At 37.3% G+C, this 18,158-nt stretch overlaps 2 protein-coding genes and 1 long non-coding RNA gene across 3 annotated transcripts; 1 reads left to right on the forward strand and 2 right to left on the reverse strand.

Annotated features, from left to right (window-relative positions):
• Window positions 1-36: 36 nt before the first annotated feature.
• Window positions 37-1,602, reverse strand: LOC127961749 (ribonuclease P protein subunit p20). Its single transcript, XM_052560992.1, has 2 exons — window positions 1,438-1,602; window positions 37-859 (listed from the first exon to the last, which is right to left on the reverse strand). Exon 2 carries the CDS (start codon window positions 837-839, stop codon window positions 396-398), a length of 444 nt encoding a protein of 147 aa, XP_052416952.1. The 5' UTR covers window positions 840-859; window positions 1,438-1,602; the 3' UTR covers window positions 37-395.
• A 22-nt stretch (window positions 1,603-1,624) lies between these two features.
• mettl3 (methyltransferase like 3) lies at window positions 1,625-7,995 on the forward strand. The gene is made up of 11 exons (XM_052560991.1): window positions 1,625-2,051; window positions 2,438-2,625; window positions 3,066-3,521; window positions 3,591-3,766; window positions 4,002-4,215; window positions 5,083-5,270; window positions 6,059-6,097; window positions 6,176-6,284; window positions 7,346-7,411; window positions 7,511-7,623; window positions 7,767-7,995. Exons 1-11 carry the CDS (start codon window positions 1,949-1,951, stop codon window positions 7,876-7,878), a joined length of 1,764 nt encoding a protein of 587 aa, XP_052416951.1. The 5' UTR covers window positions 1,625-1,948; the 3' UTR covers window positions 7,879-7,995.
• Window positions 7,996-8,092: 97 nt separating this feature from the next.
• LOC127961750 (uncharacterized) lies at window positions 8,093-15,370 on the reverse strand. The gene is made up of 3 exons (XR_008154497.1): window positions 15,205-15,370; window positions 9,824-9,919; window positions 8,093-9,535 (listed from the first exon to the last, which is right to left on the reverse strand). It is a non-coding gene; the product is annotated as an uncharacterized LOC127961750 (long non-coding RNA).
• Between the last annotated feature and the right edge of the window lie 2,788 nt (window positions 15,371-18,158).

Genomic DNA, 18,158 nt, shown 5'->3' on the forward strand with positions numbered 1-18,158 from the left:
GACTATAACTATAAACAGAAAGACGAAAACCGCAGGTAGCTCATAACAATGTCTTTTTACTTTCCATTTAACTGAGCTTTAAAACACAACTGATGCGTGATCTTTTGGTTACAAGTTCACTATACATGAGAAAACAAATACATAATCTGACATACCATAATTCTGAAGGTGGGAAAAATATACGATACGGCACATTTCCTTTCTACATTGTTGCTCAAATTAAACATTCAAGAACACCACAGCATTTAATTAAATAAGCTTCAGGCTGAACCAGAATAGTCATGCAAAATAAAATAGACATCACCTTTAAACCACTCACACATACCACGAACATTTCATGATTGTTTATGAAGTCTTTGAGGTTGTCATTTGTTGTGTTAATACTTATACTGGCTCTATGGGTTGGGATAAAACACCTTGATGTGTATTGCGGAGTTATTACGGGTGCGTGTGAGCGGCTCCGCCGCCTCATCCGGGTCATCGGGCTCCAGGTCATCTATGAGCTCTACGGTGGACGTGTTGGCCGCCAGCTGCAGCGCACCCTGGCTGGACGTCTGGAGCTGCAGGGCGATGTTTATGGCCCGGTTGATGGCCAGTCCCAGACCGTGGATGCAGATTTCCCTATGAGCGTCCAGAAGCTTCTGACACCTCGCCAGCTGGGCCTTGAAGTCGGTTTTCATGTTGACGTAGACGTCGTTCCGTCGTTTGGGCAGTTTGCGCGGCAGACGCTTGCGGAGGGTGAACTCCATCGGGTCCACCTCAAGCGTTGAGCCCTCTGGGGCGGGCACCATCGGGTTATGGGCTACAGAAGCGGACACCGGGCTGCGTGGCTCGGCCATGTCAAAACACGGGAAAAGCTCTGTACCGAAAGAACAAGAGGTTAATCAACGCTTAAAGTTGATATGTTGTTGTTGTTTTCAGCGAGTGAAAATGACACACAGCAGACCTGTGAACACTCATAAATGTTATAAATTGGCACTAATGTTAGCAGCTGAATATATTCACATATTCATTATTTAGGTTTACATATCAATTAGTACAAAATAGCTAAATAAATGGCGGCTTTTGTTTGTTTAAATCAAAAGTCTTTTGATTGACTTCATTGAACCGATTCATATGAGTCAATCGGTTCCGGAATCGGACTAACGTTACACTGTATGTTATCGAGCCATTAAAAATAACCGACTCCTGCGAGTCCTCGTTCATGAATCGTCGGTCGCACTGTTTGTTTAACTGTAACGTTAACGTTACACCGTTGCGGCGTGGCGAAACATAAATGAACGAAACACTATTAACGTTACTGTTTTTCGTTCCGTTCGGTAAACATTCGGTCCTGGCTTTTATTTTTAATGAAACCTGTTTTCAGTTCCATAGAAATAACCAACGTTAAACCATAATCATTATCCTATATTATTTGTTTTTGAGAGCGAGTACTACCTTGAATTAGATGAGCTTGTTTTTCAGCTGCACTCAAACTAGCTGGTAAATAAATTAATCTTCGTATTTCTTCTTCTTTTAATTTTATTTACGGTTTACATCTGTGTATTTCCAGGATTATCTTCTCTCCTCATATACCGGAAGACCGCTCACTTACACAGGAACTGAAACCTTCAGACGCTCTGTTCGATTACATAATACAAACTGCTCTATTATTGGATGAAACATATGTTTTTTTTTATTTCGTATATTATATCATTATAAATTAAGAACAATAGAATAAACTGTGTCTATGCGTCTCAGTACTAATTTGAAAGAGAGAATAGCTAAAATTGCGATTATTACGTCGTGAGGGTCTTTTATTTTGAAATTCACTCTGTTTAACGGCATTGTGGGTACGGAGAGTATAGTCACTCAGCGCGGGATTACAATAAGTGAACCGACATTTATGAAATATCTGTTTAATTTGTCTGTTCTTTAGTTTTATTGTTTATCTAGTTTCATCCAAGCCATGTCAGACACATGGAGTCACATCCAGGCGCACAAAAAGCAGCTGGATTCCCTGCGCGAGAGGCTGCAGAGGAGAAGGAAAGACACAACTCAACTGGGCATCGGTGTGTTGATAAACTAACGTCACGTGCTGTGAGATCTGCAAAACGATTAACTGTACCATACATGGCATTTGAGATATTTGTAAAAAAAAAAAAAAAAATCTATATTTATAAATAAAATACTTCCTGGATATGTGAGGAGAGATATCATTGCAAACACTGTTGTTCATACATTCAGCTTCATTAGCTTGATATCAAATGCTGAATATAGAGACCACAAAAGATTCTGTAAGAAGTGTGGTATCATGTTGCCGAAACTATCTTTAAATGCATGGCAAAGGAAGAATGAATCAAGTTTTTTTTTTTTTGCAGTAGTGCATTTAGTGGGTCTATGGTGCCACCTACTGTGTGTGTGCATTTTTCCAACAATTAGGTCTTGTTTTTAACAGAGACTGGAGCTGTTGAGGGAGGATCTGCAAGGAGCGACAGCCCTGGACCGGCGCTTCAGAGTCCTCCACAAGTGGACGTTGAGAAGCCTCCAGACCCGGAACTAGAGAAGAAGCTGCTGGGATACCTGTCTGAACTGAGTCTTTCTCTCCCAACTGATTCCCTAGCTATCACCAACCAGCTAAACACAGTAAGATCTGTGTGCATGCTTGTGTACACTATGGCAGATGATGCACAGGGAAACTTTTTGAGCAATGTTGCAGGGCAACAAGGTAAGACAAAGGGACAACGACCGATCTAAAGTATCCAGTTAAAGGGTTAGTTCACCCAAAAAATTAAAAAGATGTCATTAATGACAGTGGGAAAGTGCCCAAGCAGCATTGCTCAAAAAAAGTTGCCCCATGTATCATTAACTACCAATCAAAAACCTGGACATGTAGGTTTACTCATTATTACTACCTCCTGCATTAGAGAACAAAATAGTAAAATTGTTAAATCTGTTAAGTATATGGACAATGTGAAACATAAATTGTCACATTTATCTAAACTTGTTGTGAATACTATAGAAATGTAAAGTATTTTTTGTCTTTCTGTCCTTCTCAATCTCCCACATTTGCATCTTTGACTCAGTCTGAGTCTGTAGTTTCCCATGCATGCATCCAAAGTCTCCTCCTCAAATTTTCTGCCCAAGAACTTATTGAAGTTCGGCAGCCGTCCATCACTGCCTCCTCGTCCTCTTCCTCCTCGACCCTCGTCACTTCAGTCGACCACACCAAACTATGGGCAATGATTGGCAGCACAGCCCAGCCACAGAGAACTGCCATTAAAAGAAAAGGAGATGACATCATCCATCAAAAAAGAGCCCCTGGCTCCTCCCCTTTGCTTCAAGCACCATCTTCACCTCCTAAAAAGTCCTCTGCTTCACTGGGTCCTGCCTCGAACTCGCAGCTTACAGGGTCCTCTGGTGTTGGAGGGGGCGGGCCTGAGAAAAAAGGGCGGAGCAGCAAAGTACAAGCATCTCATCTGGACATGGAGATTGAAAGTCTACTGAGCCAGCAGTCCACTAAGGAACAGCAAAGCAAAAAGGTATAATAATTGAGCGGCAAGTGCATTTATGTGTATGTGGAGTCTGATGTATGTATACTTGTGCCTCAGGTGAGCCAAGAGATCCTAGAGCTGTTAAACACCAGTTCAGCAAAGGAACAGTCGATTGTGGAGAAGTTTCGATCGCGAGGCAGAGCTCAAGTGCAGGAGTTCTGTGATCATGGGACGAAAGAAGAGTGTGTGCAGTCGGGCGACACACCTCAGCCCTGCACAAAGCTGCACTTCAGGTCAGTGCACAAACACTGCAAAAATTCTCATTAAAACTAAAAACCGTATAAAATATCTATAAATTAGAATTATAATAGTCTATGAATTAACTGTATAATCATACATTTAAAAAACTGGTGAAAATAATCATCATTAATATTTTTTACTATGCATTATGATAATATTATCTGAACGTATTATAAACAAATAATTTAGCCATGTATATGTATACATGTTTTAATTTAACCTTCTAAGGCGAATCATCAACAAACACACAGATGAGAGCCTTGGCGACTGCTCCTTTCTGAATACTTGTTTCCACATGGACACTTGTAAATATGTGCACTATGAGATTGACAGCCCTCCTGAAGCTGAGGGTGACATGTTGGGGCCCCAGGCAGGGGCCACTGAGCTTGGACTGCACTCCGCTGTGGGAGACGGCAACGATGGCAAGTTGTTTCCTTCACAGGTAAAGTATCATAAATATTGACCTCTTCCACAGCTTCTGTTATGCTATAGTATACAGTAAGTGACTTCAAGCTGAAATTAGCTGAAACCACTATGATATAGGAATAGATATGTTCTCTTGGGTTCATAAGTTCCTAATGTAAAGTCTACACTAGAGAGTTCGCTACTAACTAGCATGAAACTAACTCAGTACTTTATTTGGTGATACCATTTGTTCTTTAGTTATTTTGCTTCTTGTAACTAATGCTTAAATACATTTAATTATTGTAACAAAATAAAACTCACTCATGAATTTTTATTTAACAAGAAATCAAGAAGAAATTAGATATATATTCTGATTTATTTATTTGATCTGCACAACGTGGACTGAAGCCCATACATACAATCTGAGTTTGTAGAGAAACGCTAACAAAGTAACTCGTTCACATGTGATTCACACGTTTTCTCTCTCAAGTTATAAGCAAGTGTAAATGTCAACATTATTCTCTTTGTCTAAAAGATTGAAGTCCGAGGGGTTTAACAAGAGCTTACTCATGTAGTTACACCTGGTTGAAAGTGTCTGTTAATATTCAGTGGGAATGTAGAGTAAGTTTAATGGTGCAACACAAAAGAGGAAGTGATGTGTAAGTTGTAACTTTAAATCAAAAATAGTTGTAACTTATGTACATCCGACACAACTGGACCTACATGTGTTTCTGTCCTGTAATTGCTTAGAGCATTCTTCTTTCCTTTTCACATTTGCTGTCACTGTTCTTGTATTTGTCTACATATTCAAACACTTTTTTTTCTTTTCAAATTAAAATTGTGATTGGCATTTTTATTTTGAGACATAACAGAATTATGTCCTCTAACCTTATCCCCTTCTCAGTGGATTTGCTGTGACATCCGATATCTGGATGTGTCTATCTTGGGGAAATTTGCAGTGGTGATGGCCGACCCCCCATGGGACATTCACATGGAGCTTCCATATGGAACACTCACAGACGACGAGATGAGGAAACTCAACATTCCAATTCTGCAGGATGACGGGTTCCTCTTCCTCTGGGTGACAGGAAGGTAGGGCTCTGGGGAGCGACTGAGCACAAAGCTTCTTAAGACCCTTTTATCTAAGTGTATTAAGATTTTGCACTTTTGCCACACTGATAAATGTAAATCTAAATACAAAATAAAATGATCTTGTAATAAAAATCTGTGATTATATCCAGATGTTTTGGATATTCCAGAAATAAATTTTGAACAACTTTGAACACAATTGATTAAATCTGTGTCTAAATGCATTTTCCATTATCATATGTGACCCTGGAGCACAAAACCAGTCTTAAGTAGCTTGGGTATAATTTTAGCGAAAGCTAAAAAAAAAAAACATTGCATGGGTCAAAATTATAGATTTTTCTTTTATGCAAAAAATCATTAGAATATTTAGTAAAGATTGTGTTCCATGAGGATATTTTGTAAATTTCCTACTGTTTTGATCAGTAATATACATTTCTAAGAACTTACTTTGGAAAACTTTAAAGGCGATTTTCTCAATATTTAGAATTTTTTGCACCCTCGGATTCCAGATTTTCAAATAGTTGTATCTCGTCCAAATATTGTCCTATCCTAAAAAAACATACATCAGCTGAAAGTGTTTTTTTTTTTTCACCTTTTGGATGATTTATAAATCTCAGTTTTGAAAAATTGACATTTAAGACTGGTCTTGTGGTTCAGGGTCACATATGCATGCCATAAGAAGAGGTATCTATAAATAAATGATCTGAAGAATTGAAAAAAAGGGTAATTTAATGACGTCTTAACAACAGTCCAAATGCAGGTCAACAATAGTTCATTTTCTGTCTTCACAGAGCTATGGAACTGGGCAGAGAGTGTCTAAGCTTATGGGGGTAGGTGATTTTACATGTGGAAAATGTGATGATCTCTTTAAATATAGCTAATATTTTTGTTTTCTGTCATTCAATTAGCTATGAGCGTGTCGATGAGATTATCTGGGTAAAGACTAACCAGCTTCAGAGGATCATTCGTACTGGAAGGACTGGACACTGGCTAAATCATGGCAAAGAGCATTGCTTGGTATGTGTGAGAATATGAGAATAAGAATCAGAATGAGCTTTATTGCCAGGTATGTTAACACATACAAGGAATTTGTTTAGTGACAGAAGCTCCACAGTGCAACAGAATGACTGACTTTAAGACAGGACACAGATAATAAGAATGAGGGGAGAGCAGGGGGGTTTCCCCTGAAGTCCACGATCATCTCCACTGTTTTAAGCAGACTCGTCACCGCCCTGAATGAGGCCGATGAGTGTGGTGTCATCTGCAAACTTCAGGAGCTTGACAGAGGGGTCTTTAGAGGTGCAGTTGTTGGTGTACAGGGAGAAGAACAGTGGGGAGAGGATCGAGCCCTGGGGGGTACCAGTGCTGATCGTACAGGTGGTGGATGAGAGTTTTCCAAGCCTCACTAGCTGCTGCCTGTCTCTCAGGAAGCTGTTGATCCTCTGACAGATGGAGGTGGGCATGGAGAGCTGAGTTAGTTTGGGCAAGAGGAGGATTGGGATGATAATGTTAAAAGCAGAGGAAAGTAAGTAAGGTTCAGTGATGACCTTCAGATAAGCCAAAACTAGTCTTTCAAATGACGTCATGACCACAGACGTTAGAGCCACATGCCTGTAGTCATTTATTCCTGCAATTTTGGATTTCTTTGGGAAGGGGATGATGATGGTGGAGCTTATGAAGCATAGGGGGTGTTTTTTTTTTTAAACCTGCAATAAAACTCGATCAGATCGTCTGCCAGTTGTTGATTCTCCACAGTGCTGGGGGATAGTGATCTCCTTCAGGTCTTTCCATACTGAAACAGGATCACTGGAAAATAATTGGTTCTTTAGCTTTCCGGTATAATTTCTCTTTGCCACTCTGATCTCCTTTTCCAGTGCGTATTTGCCCTGTTTATACAAGAATCTATCCCCATTTCTGCAGGCATCTTCTCAAGGCTGCTTATATTGACTTTTCAGCAGCCATTAATTATTATTATTATTACATTTGAAAACAGCTTAATATTTTTGTGAAAATACATTATACCTTACTTGTATTCTCTCCTTTTCTTTCTCTCTATCTCTCTCTGTTTGTTTGTTCAGGTGGGAGTAAAAGGAAACCCACAAGGTTTTAACAGAGGCCTTGATTGTGATGTTATAGTGGCAGAGGTCAGTCCTAACCAGTATTGCTGATAAAGCAGTGATGAATTTAAAGTCAGTGATGATCAGTGCACTAAAATACCATCTGTCATCTGTCTACAACTTAAGGTCCGCTCCACTAGTCATAAACCAGATGAAATCTATGGAATGATTGAGCGTTTGTCACCTGGTACACGAAAGATTGAATTGTTTGGGAGACCACACAATGTGCAGCCTAACTGGTGAGTCAGACGTTCAGGGACTTTTTTGATTTCCAAATCACTTACGTGACTAAGTGCACATTTAAGTAATCAGATGTGATACCTCGCTTTATTGCTAACTTGCTCGTTTTTTCTGATCTTTCGCAACCTGATTTGTTTTCCAGGATAACTCTTGGTAATCAGCTGGACGGTATTCACCTTTTAGACCCTGAAGTAGTTGCACGTTTTAAGAAGCGCTACCCTGACGGGGTCATCTCCAAACCTAAAAACATGTGAGGACTGGGCTAGTGAGAGAATTTACAGCTGATTGTTGAACTCTGCCACAGGATTCACGAGTAAAAGAACACATTTTTATATCACTTTGCTTTTTTAAAATAAAAACACTGAACCACGTTTTTGTCGTCGTTCTGTAAAGACTCATTAATGATTTCACAGGTAATTCTTTATAGACAATTTTTTGTTAGAGTAGTATGAAAATAAAAGATACATGTTTCTTTTTGAAAAAGTTTATTTTTTACAATCATCAGTGAAAGCAACAGGACATGTGCTGTTTTAAATCTATTATAATCTATTTTTACATTGTCCTTTTTTTTTTACTATAAAATTGATTTAGACATTGCATACAAAACATACCAAAAATATCTTCTCTTTCACATTGTGACTTCAAAGGTGTAACAGTGTCTAGTGAAATCTGTTCTTTTACTGGGTTTGAGTGTAAAAATCCACATTTAACATTTAAAAAACAAATGTTAATACATGTGCACACAACAAAGTGAAGAAGTCTAGATACACATCACTAGTAGGTAAACCTGTTATTTCAAACATGTCGTAACAGAAGCAATGAGTGGATCATGACAAACATCTCCATTCATTTCAATAGTTTTATGCATGCAATAAGAAGAAAGCCTTTCAAAGTTTTAGAAACTGGGACATCTTCATAATAATATATTAATTGGTGAAATTGCATCATTACATAAAGTCTATTAAACAACCATCTTTTTTTTTTATTTTTACAAAAACACTCCTCAAGCTAAATTGGTTTATGGTCATTGCATATGTCAAAAAGACCCGAAAACTACATAATAAAAATGAAATTAAAGTCTGGGCTGAGTTATAAACATTATGTTAAAGGACCTTAATGTAGCTGCAAGGCAAAGAAAATGGCACTTACAAATAAAGCCAAATGAGCTTAAAAAATGTTTTTTCTGTTAATGTGAAAAAAACAAAAAAACATTTTGTTGCTTCACAGTACACACTAAATGTATGACAAGCAAGGCAAAGTGTGGTTCATATTATTGGGTATCCTATTCATCAAAAACCCTGAACAAATTTATATCTGGCTCAAAAAATTAAATTGCATTATAGTGTGAGTTTGTCCACAGATAAAACCAGCATCTAGTTGAGATCATTTAGATTTAGGCTGTGGAGGGCAAATGCTACAGGCTAGAAAAAAAGCACTTAATGGTTATCATGTAAACATCACTCTTAAGATTGTTTCTAAATATCCCTTTCACCCAATTACACTCAGTTGTACCTCTTTACACTCATTGCTGTACCGAAATTCAGACAAGTATCTTGACATTGATATTACAATGCATACAGCTGATGGTCATGAGTGTCCATGGGCGTGCAAGGAGAGGAAAACTTCCATGTTTCTTGTTCTCATTCTCCAGTTCCCCCCAAAAAACTCTCCAGTAAGGGACTTAAACTGGACAGGGGCTGTAAATCTGGATTCTCCAGAGACTGCCTGCAGAACAAAGTTAGTATGTTGCATCCACTGCATTGATGTTGCTATCCATCTGGTGTCTCAGCGAGAGCCGAGCCTTGTGGGAAAAATAGGCCTGTGGGCACCTCGGACTGCTGCTGCTGTCCCCTTCACTGCCCCAGGAGGTAGTGGAACACAGCCGGGGTTTCACCTCTTCACTTGCTACTGCTGAATAAGCAGGAAAAAAAATTATATATTTATCTCATTTCATAAAAAAAGAAAAAATATATATATATATATATATATTTATATATATATACATAAAAATTTAGAATCGTCACACCTCATAAAAACATAATAAAAATAAAATGTTAATGCACTAAAAAAACATATAGTTTATGCTGTCAGAGAGAGGACACGGATTTCATGTCAACTACCAATGTATCATTTGACCAGGTTATCAATTGCCTTTTATCTTTATCTGAAAAAGTGATAAAGTCTGAGATATTGACTTACCCGTCTCAGGAGGGCACTGTTTTTTGCACTTCTCCTTGCAGCGTCTGTAGAAAGGAAAGCACTGCAGCATTTTCACACCCATGTCACCAGAGGGAGCTACAGACAAGAGAAATACATGTTAGACACACTGACTATGGCCTGACATTACTATGTGTATCACCAATAAATAGTAGTGGACAGCTTTACTTCGTTATTGCACTTTACTTAATTTATTTAATAAATTAATTTAAAGTATCTGTACTTTAAAGGAGTAGTTTTATTTTGACTATTACTTTTACTTCAGTACATTCCAAAGATTGTACTTTTTACTTCCCTACATTTATTTATATTTACTCCTTATAATATATCACGTGCTCTAATTTATTGCTCCAACCGTGTCTGATTCAAGAACGAACTGATTCTTTTTTTGTGAACATTTTAAATCGGTTCCCAAATCGCACCAAATGATTCATTTTACGAATTAGAATGATCCGTTTTCTTTTACTGTCTATGGTTTGCAGCTGTTCTCGAATCGACAACTCGCTGATTCAAATGAACCGTTTAGCGCGAGTCTCCAGTGAACTGAATTCACAAATAAGAACCGTAAAAGATCTTGTGAGCGCGTGCGCGCGTCTGATGCTCCTAAAAGTAAGTTATTCATGTCGAATTTTAGGACTATTTATTGTAACTGAAAATCAGATGTTTGTGAACTAAATCTGCTGTAAAGGGTGATCTATTCAAGCCCACTGAAATGCTTGAATGCAGACTCGTCAACATCAGTGTTTCTGTGGAAAAAAAACCCGAAACATAAAAATAACACAGATTAAATAACATAACTCATGCACGTTCAAATTCCCAGCTGCCTTAATGTTAACAGTTTTATTTAAATGATATTGCATGTCCTATGTGACGTCTGTTTTTATATTGTTTATCTACAGTATACATTTTTATATTGTTTGGATTAACTAGCCGAGTAGACAAATATGAATGTTTAGTCATAACCATACTGAATATAATAAATATTGTTAGCTGATGCTAACTGTCTAGCTAACAAGCTGGCTGGTGCTAAATTGAGGTATTTTTTTCGATATAAGTCAAAATATTTGTATTCAACCACATAGATAAATTACATCTGGAGGGAAAATAAATGATGTGATGGGCAGAACATGGTAACTACAGTAATTATCAAAGTGGAAAGTGATGCCATCTGATGTTTTTACATCATAGACAAGGTTTGAGAAGAAAATTAAATATGAAAACATAATTATATTTTCCTTAAAATGTCCTTCCTTACTTCAGGCCTTATTCTCATGTCATTTATATAAACTGTGCACAACAACAAACTTTAAAAAACTTTTTTTCTTCATGGTGAAAATCAGTTGGTCTTTAAAACGGAGTACTTTTACTGGAGTAATATTTTATTACACGTATCTGTACTTCTGCTCAAGTACTTGATCTGTGTACTTCGTCCACCACTAACATTTCTAAACTAGCAAAAGTGTCTATTGTTTTTTGCCCTTCTGGTGCTACTGTGGTCATTAAGGTAAAACGGCTGTTGTTTGTTTTGATTATTGGTTGTATGTACTGTAGCCTACTGTATAATCTCATTACAGCCTTGTGTATGCAAACCTCTGTTCTGTGGTCTAATCCCATACAACGACGTCAGTGTGTAGACTGAACGGAGACGGAGTCATCCGATCGAATAAATCCATGCATGAGGTATTACACGCCAGGTCAAGTCCTCTGACAGAGGCTGGCAGTTTTGCAATCTTGGCACTATTAGGAGTTCGACTTGTAGTTTATGAATCACTTTTGTCAGCTTTTAAAGTGTATTAATCATAATTTGTTTATAAACTCGTGTTTGAAGTGATTCATGCCCTGCAGTTGTTGAGTATGTGGGTTACAGATTGATTTACTTAGTGTATGACTTGGTTCCTTTTCATCAGAATCCTATCCAAAGACAAATAGAAACATGTCTTCTTAAGAGCTTTTTGTGATGAAGTGACCAGTGCTCCTCTTATCACCCTTTCCCAGGTTTTTCTGGCCTTTGGTTTGTAGTATACAGGGTTAATGGTTAATTTTTAATGACTTGGCATTTACTCTGTTCTGATATGCTCTGTGAATCCAGTCTGCCCCAGAAACCAATGTAATACCTTAGTGGCCGACCTGCATATTATTCTTGGGTTAATGTTTGCATATTAAAATAATACATGCTGAATAGGATCATAAAAATAAAGCTTGTGTAATAAGTCATGAGATCATAGTTGTTAGCCTTGAAATGCAAGTCATAACATAAAAAAATAATGTTTTCCATCCTACTGCATGTCGTTCTCATGCATTAAAGAGTGTTTGTGTGTTAGTAAAACTGTTGTTACAGAACCATGTCACTACATGTCATTGTCGTTCACTGTCATACATAACATTCTGTTCCCATCCCGTCCTTTTATTTCTGTTATGAACTCATAAATCAGAGGAGTTCTCTCATGCTATTGTTCAGCTTCGTTAAATTGCCTGAGGACAAAACGTGCACAATTCTGAATTGTAATTAACTTTTTAAAAAAATTTATTTTGCAAATCAGTTGTGTTGAGAATTTTGTAAGTGTTGGAATAGCTCATTGTTTTGTGGAAAAATTAACATTTTGGAAAAACATCTGTTCAGATCTGCCTGCAAACATAGCATGTTATGAGCATTTGTTTTGCTCTTTGATTTGAGTTTTAGCATTATGATCATTTGTTGATTTATATTTTAAGATCTTGATTAATTAAAGAGGCTAAATGATAAGGGACTGCTTGATTTAACTCAAGTTTTTTTCATTTCAAGTTTTCAGGCTTCTGCAAATGTCTTCTTTTCATTATAGTCATGAAGTGTCACCAGTTCAGATCGCAGATGAAATTATTTGTGTTTGATAAATGGTGTAAAAAACAGCCTCAGATGGTTTGCATCAGTCCTTGCATCAAACCACAAACATCTGAGCTTTTGTGGAGAACATTGTGTCCAAGATATTTGCCAATACTGACGCTGAAAACAAAATGTTTTAATTATTCCCTTTGTTCCAGTAAATGCACACACATTTCTGTCACTTCTTGTGCCAATCCTAAACATTCCTCTCGCTTTTTTCATAACTAAAGCAAAACATAATTTATGTGGAAGCGTTCATCAGGGGAATTAAGATTCCATTCTTATTTCTTTGTGTGCTCGGTTTATGGCGAAAAGCGAAAGAAATAAATTGCCCAAACCAGTTTGGGAAAAAGTGTATAAGGAGGCTACAGAACAGAGGAAATGTTACATTTTCTTTCCTAATGGTTTAATCTTGGCGATGTTTTTGCCCAGAGACCAAGAAATTATGTAAGTAGTGTATGATTTACAGCTAAGTTGTTTACTAGTCATCTAGACATACACTTATAAATGTACTACAAGCAAGATCTTGTATACACAAAAGCAAACACACAGAAAAATCCTTATAGGGTTGTAATCTAAACTTGTGGCCTAACATAATGTCCCACTCCAGGTCATTTACCAAACACTGTGAGATGTGTTTGTGTATCAGTATGCCTGTGTTTTGTCTCTTATAGTCTGAGTACATATGTACTAAAGTTACGACACTTCATTCTACTTTGCCTCCTCCTTCATATAGCCTCTTTTCTTAGAATAGGACACTATGCACACATTCAATTACACACCCTCAGAAACAAACAAGGGCTGTCATCCGAGACATAATTTCTCACTGATTTACAGCACCACAGCATTTTTCCTGAACTGTGGATTGCAGCAATGCATAGGATGCATGCTTTTCTAATCATTTCAAGCACACCGCTTTTTTCTCAACAAGCTTGTGCATTCAATAAAATCTTCAGCATTTTTGAAGGAGATAAGGATAACCTGTGAATTCAAACGTGTTTAAGTTCCTTCTTCTGATCAAGGTCTAATTTCTGTAGGTCTAATTTCACATCTGAAACTGTGAGCTGTAGGTGAATATCCAAATGATTAATAAGACCTACTTTCAGTATCAGTGGTTTTCAGTTTCGTTGTTTACGTGGTGTAGGCTAGGCTATATTTATGAGAGGCTGATTGCCCTTTTTGGCGTCCAATATATAAAAATAGACTTTTGACGCATGCATGTGATTTAGTTCTTGCAGGAAGTTCATAAATTTGAGTGTTGATGCTTTCAAAGGTGTTAGAATCTCAAAGTGACTTTTATGATTTTAATGTCATTTTAAATCGCTTGCTACTCCCCCCCTCTCCCGCCTGGCTGCATGCTCGCGCGCGCGCGCTCACGCGCTGTCCCATTGAGACTTGCTGTGTGTGTATGTGCAGTACGTGACACTCGAGCACGCTGTGGTGTGACAGGGAAAAAGGGGGGAGGCAAATGCATATAAATGTTTAAATATGAAAGGACGTTGACAAGATCACATGTGATTTCCATGGGCATGCAGCAAGGTTATTCGTGGTCCAGACGCACCATTCGCAGACAAGTACGTTACATAAAATCTCGTGCAAGAGATCAGCCAGAGTTAAGAGGAAAAGTACATCTCTTAAGCGAAAATAGAGAGAGGCTACCTGAGCAGTTGAGCTTAACAACACATTCACTGCTGTCAAGCAGTTTGCCAAGCGATGAATGAAAATCTAACGCAAATTTCCCTCTGAAGGTTACTGGCTATTTGCTGATAGAGAATTAGTGGAATTATTTATTGGTTTAATAATGCATTTTTACCCTCTGGGAGTTCACAGTGCTACGCAATAAAATAACATTTTCACATGTAGCCTAGAATCATTAATACCCGTGTTAAAAGGTTTCATGGATTGTGTGTGGAATTGTATTTTTTCTGTCTGGCTATATTTTATATGCATCCTGTTATTCGTAAAATAGATGATAAAGCATAAAGCCAGAATAATTTTCATCTAAATCTGACTTTATGCAAGAACAAATAAACAAACACTGCTGCAGTGTTCACTAAACAAGCAAACAATGCTTCACAGATTAGGCTAGCCTACCTAAAAACTTTAAATATAGCGTAAAACACAAGCAGCATTCATTGTAGCTAAATTACAGTTGATTTGTAAAAAAAATAAAAATACTGTAAAAGGTGTATTGTCCTGTTGGAAGCAATTAAGCTACAGCCTAGGCTGCGGTAATTGATACACAAAAGCAGTTTTACAGTAAAATTATGTATTTCCACTAACAGCTTAACAGGTTTTCTTGTTAAAATAACTAATTATTTCAAAAACATATAGCCTATTTCTTACCTGAAGCAACTTTGACATGAATATTGTTAGACACTCCCTCTTTGACACACCTCCATATTGTTTAACAACCTTTATAGGACTGAATTTTCCATATTTGTGTAATTCAGTACAGTTTTATACATAGCCTAATATTAAATAGTCTAATCAATTGACTCACCGTTTGTTCTTTTGAAACGCACTTATTCTGGCACGTCAAGCAAAGAATTCTTCAGATTCCAAGTGATAGTTGAAATGTTCTCCAACTCACTGACAGATCACTGGCAATGATTGAACCCGTTCAGCTACGACAACATGGAAAGCTTCAGGTCTGAGCACAGCTTTAAATAGCTTATCTGAGCAGCACGCCCTCCTCCTCCTCCTCCTCCTCCTCCTTCTCTTTCACTCAGTAGCTTGCTTGTGTGCTGTCACGTCTCCAGCTCAGCATGAGAAAAACATTCTCACTATTCAGGACCATTTTATTCAACTATTTATAATTTTCCCACGTGCAAGTTCTTGAGGTTCTCATTTCCATACTGCATGTCATATAAATTAGTCATGCATAATGACATGCATGAATAGTTCAGTTAAAGTGGACATTTTTATTTTGTGCTGCAGTATAAGGATGATGAACATTTTAGCGTTTATGCATTAGTATTGGAAGCCACTGAGAAAATATTAACCTCGGTCTAATGCTGTACTTAAAATTTCATCCCCAAGACCATTAAGTAGTTTTAATGTTTTAGATTTATCATCATTGTTAAAGTTTTTAGAAGTTTTATTATTATGATGATTTTTATTTCGCATAATCAGAGTTTTATAGTGTGTTTAAGATATTCTTAGATCACAACTCTTGGCCATTTGCAGTTTTGCTTAATATAACTGCAGTTTTAGGCAGTAGGCCAGTCTCCACAAGCCCCCACGGCTCCAGTTTACATTCAGGGCAACATCGAACACTACTTCATGCGCTGAATCTGAAGAGCATTCAACTTCTCAAGAGTAAAAGATCAAGCAAACAAAAAAAAGCTAATCTTTACACTTCCAAGAAACATCACTGACATCAGCATAGACCACGAAATGTGTATTTACACCTTTATTCATTTTTATTTTCTAGCTGACATTCTGTTTGCTGTTTTTTTTTTTTCCAGTGGAAATTTACAAACCAATTAGAATTCTGAACATCAAGTCCACTCCACAATCTGGGTCAAAGGGCAAAGCCCCCCATTGCTGGTAACTATTGTGTGATTTAGGACCAATAGCATTAACCCATTTGCTACTGATCAGAGAGCAGTCTGAAGTTTGTCCTATCTTTTAGTTATTTCCATTTAAAGACTTAGTTATTTTAGTTATTTCCATTTAAAGACTGATTTAAGAACAGTGTTAGAAGGATAAATAAACTCTGAGATTTTCTTTGAATTCTCATCATCCATGTGGGAAAGCAGGAAATTGTTTTATGAGTTGTGGGATTTTTATTTATTTCATTAATTTATGTTTCAGTTATTTGAGAACCATTTCATTCTCTGAACCCAACTCCCTTTTATGTAACATTTTCGACCTAAAAAAATAAAGAAAATAATTAAGCCAAATTAATGCTCCAAGTTTAATTTTAATTTCTTTCTCTTCTTGTTTCTCCTGTTTAGCTCATCCCTTCTCTTATTTATTTTTTTTTATTTTGACATCTGCAGAAAGAAAGTAGGTTTATAACTCTACCTCCATGCTTAAGATCAAAATATGTTTGTAACTTTGTTGTTAGACAGTAATAGGGAGCATCCCAAACCCTGTGTTAAAAACCTGTTTACCCATGTAAGGAAAAGAATGAATGTTTGTCATGAGCATGGAATGGGATCTGATACCTAATAGACATTAGATTGATTGTTTGACTGCAGGCTGTTTAACGAAATAGTGTTGTTGAGGTCATATATCGCAGGATAAGATACGATGTATACTGTTGATACATTCTGTTTGTTTTGCTTCATCTTCCATGAGCATTGTCTCTAAATCAGATCATTTAAAGAAAAGATGGTTTGTCACTTGCCTAATACTGCACATAATAAGAGAGCACCATGTTTAATCAGCGTTAGTGTGATGGACAGAGACCTATTGTTGTTTTTGTAAAATCCAATCACATCTATTTTCCATAATGTTTCTCCCACTATCGCTGGTGATGTCTCCTGCTTTGTGTGGCACTGTCAGAAGAATAATTACCTATGATCAACACCATCTCTATTAAGTGTTTATTATAGAAAAAACTTGATTTATGATATACACTTTCAAAATGAGAGATAAAAAAAATGTGTGGGAGGAACAAACTGTTCTTTAAATCACAAGAAAGAATAAGTGCAATAGCTTAAACAGAATGACAAAAATCCTCTGCAGAAACCCAAAAAGAAATAACACTTTTTTTGAGTTGGCATATGTGCAAACTCTCGTAGGAAGATGAGTGATTTAATGAGTATTTACTCTCCCATGCACACTAAAGCAGCAGAGCTTACTTGCATGCTGTTGTTTGGTGTCAGTGCATAGAATATCTGCCCTAGTCCGGCTTGAATTGCTTTTTACCAGTTTTCCCACCCTGTTCTCCCTCCCCAAAACTGCTACCCCCACCTCCCTAATTTTGTCCCTGTCAACAATCCACCTCCCCTCCACACCCACTTTTCTCTGGGGTGTGTGTGAGCTCACAACAAGGCTGTGTCAAATTCCTACATTCATAAACCATAATGACTATGATGTTATTTGTCGATTTCAGAGGTAATGAATCACGCAGAGAAAGATGTGCAGTGACATGAAGCTGATGATTCTTCAGAAAATCAGGGTAATTTTACAAAAACTCAAGTGTGTGCATGTACGTTACATTCTTAAAGGCATACAAAGAAATAAAAAATTAAGTTTTAATATGAATTGAATGAACCTTTAAACCGAATGGTTTGAATTTAATAAATTCCATAACATCCGTTCACATGCTCCATTCAGTCTGATCCAGCGCTTTTCTGGTCTGTTTCCTTCTGCTGTTGTCTGGAGCCATTGTGGGAGTTGATGAGTGTTTTGTGCCTCTCTGTGTCTAAATGGTGGATGGCCATTGAATTAGTCTGGCCTGGTCCATGCCAAAGCCTTTAGTACAACCGCCTCTCATCATTA

Source organism: Carassius gibelio, chromosome B7, assembly GCF_023724105.1.
Source record: "Carassius gibelio isolate Cgi1373 ecotype wild population from Czech Republic chromosome B7, carGib1.2-hapl.c, whole genome shotgun sequence".
NCBI lineage: Eukaryota > Metazoa > Chordata > Actinopteri > Cypriniformes > Cyprinidae > Carassius > Carassius gibelio.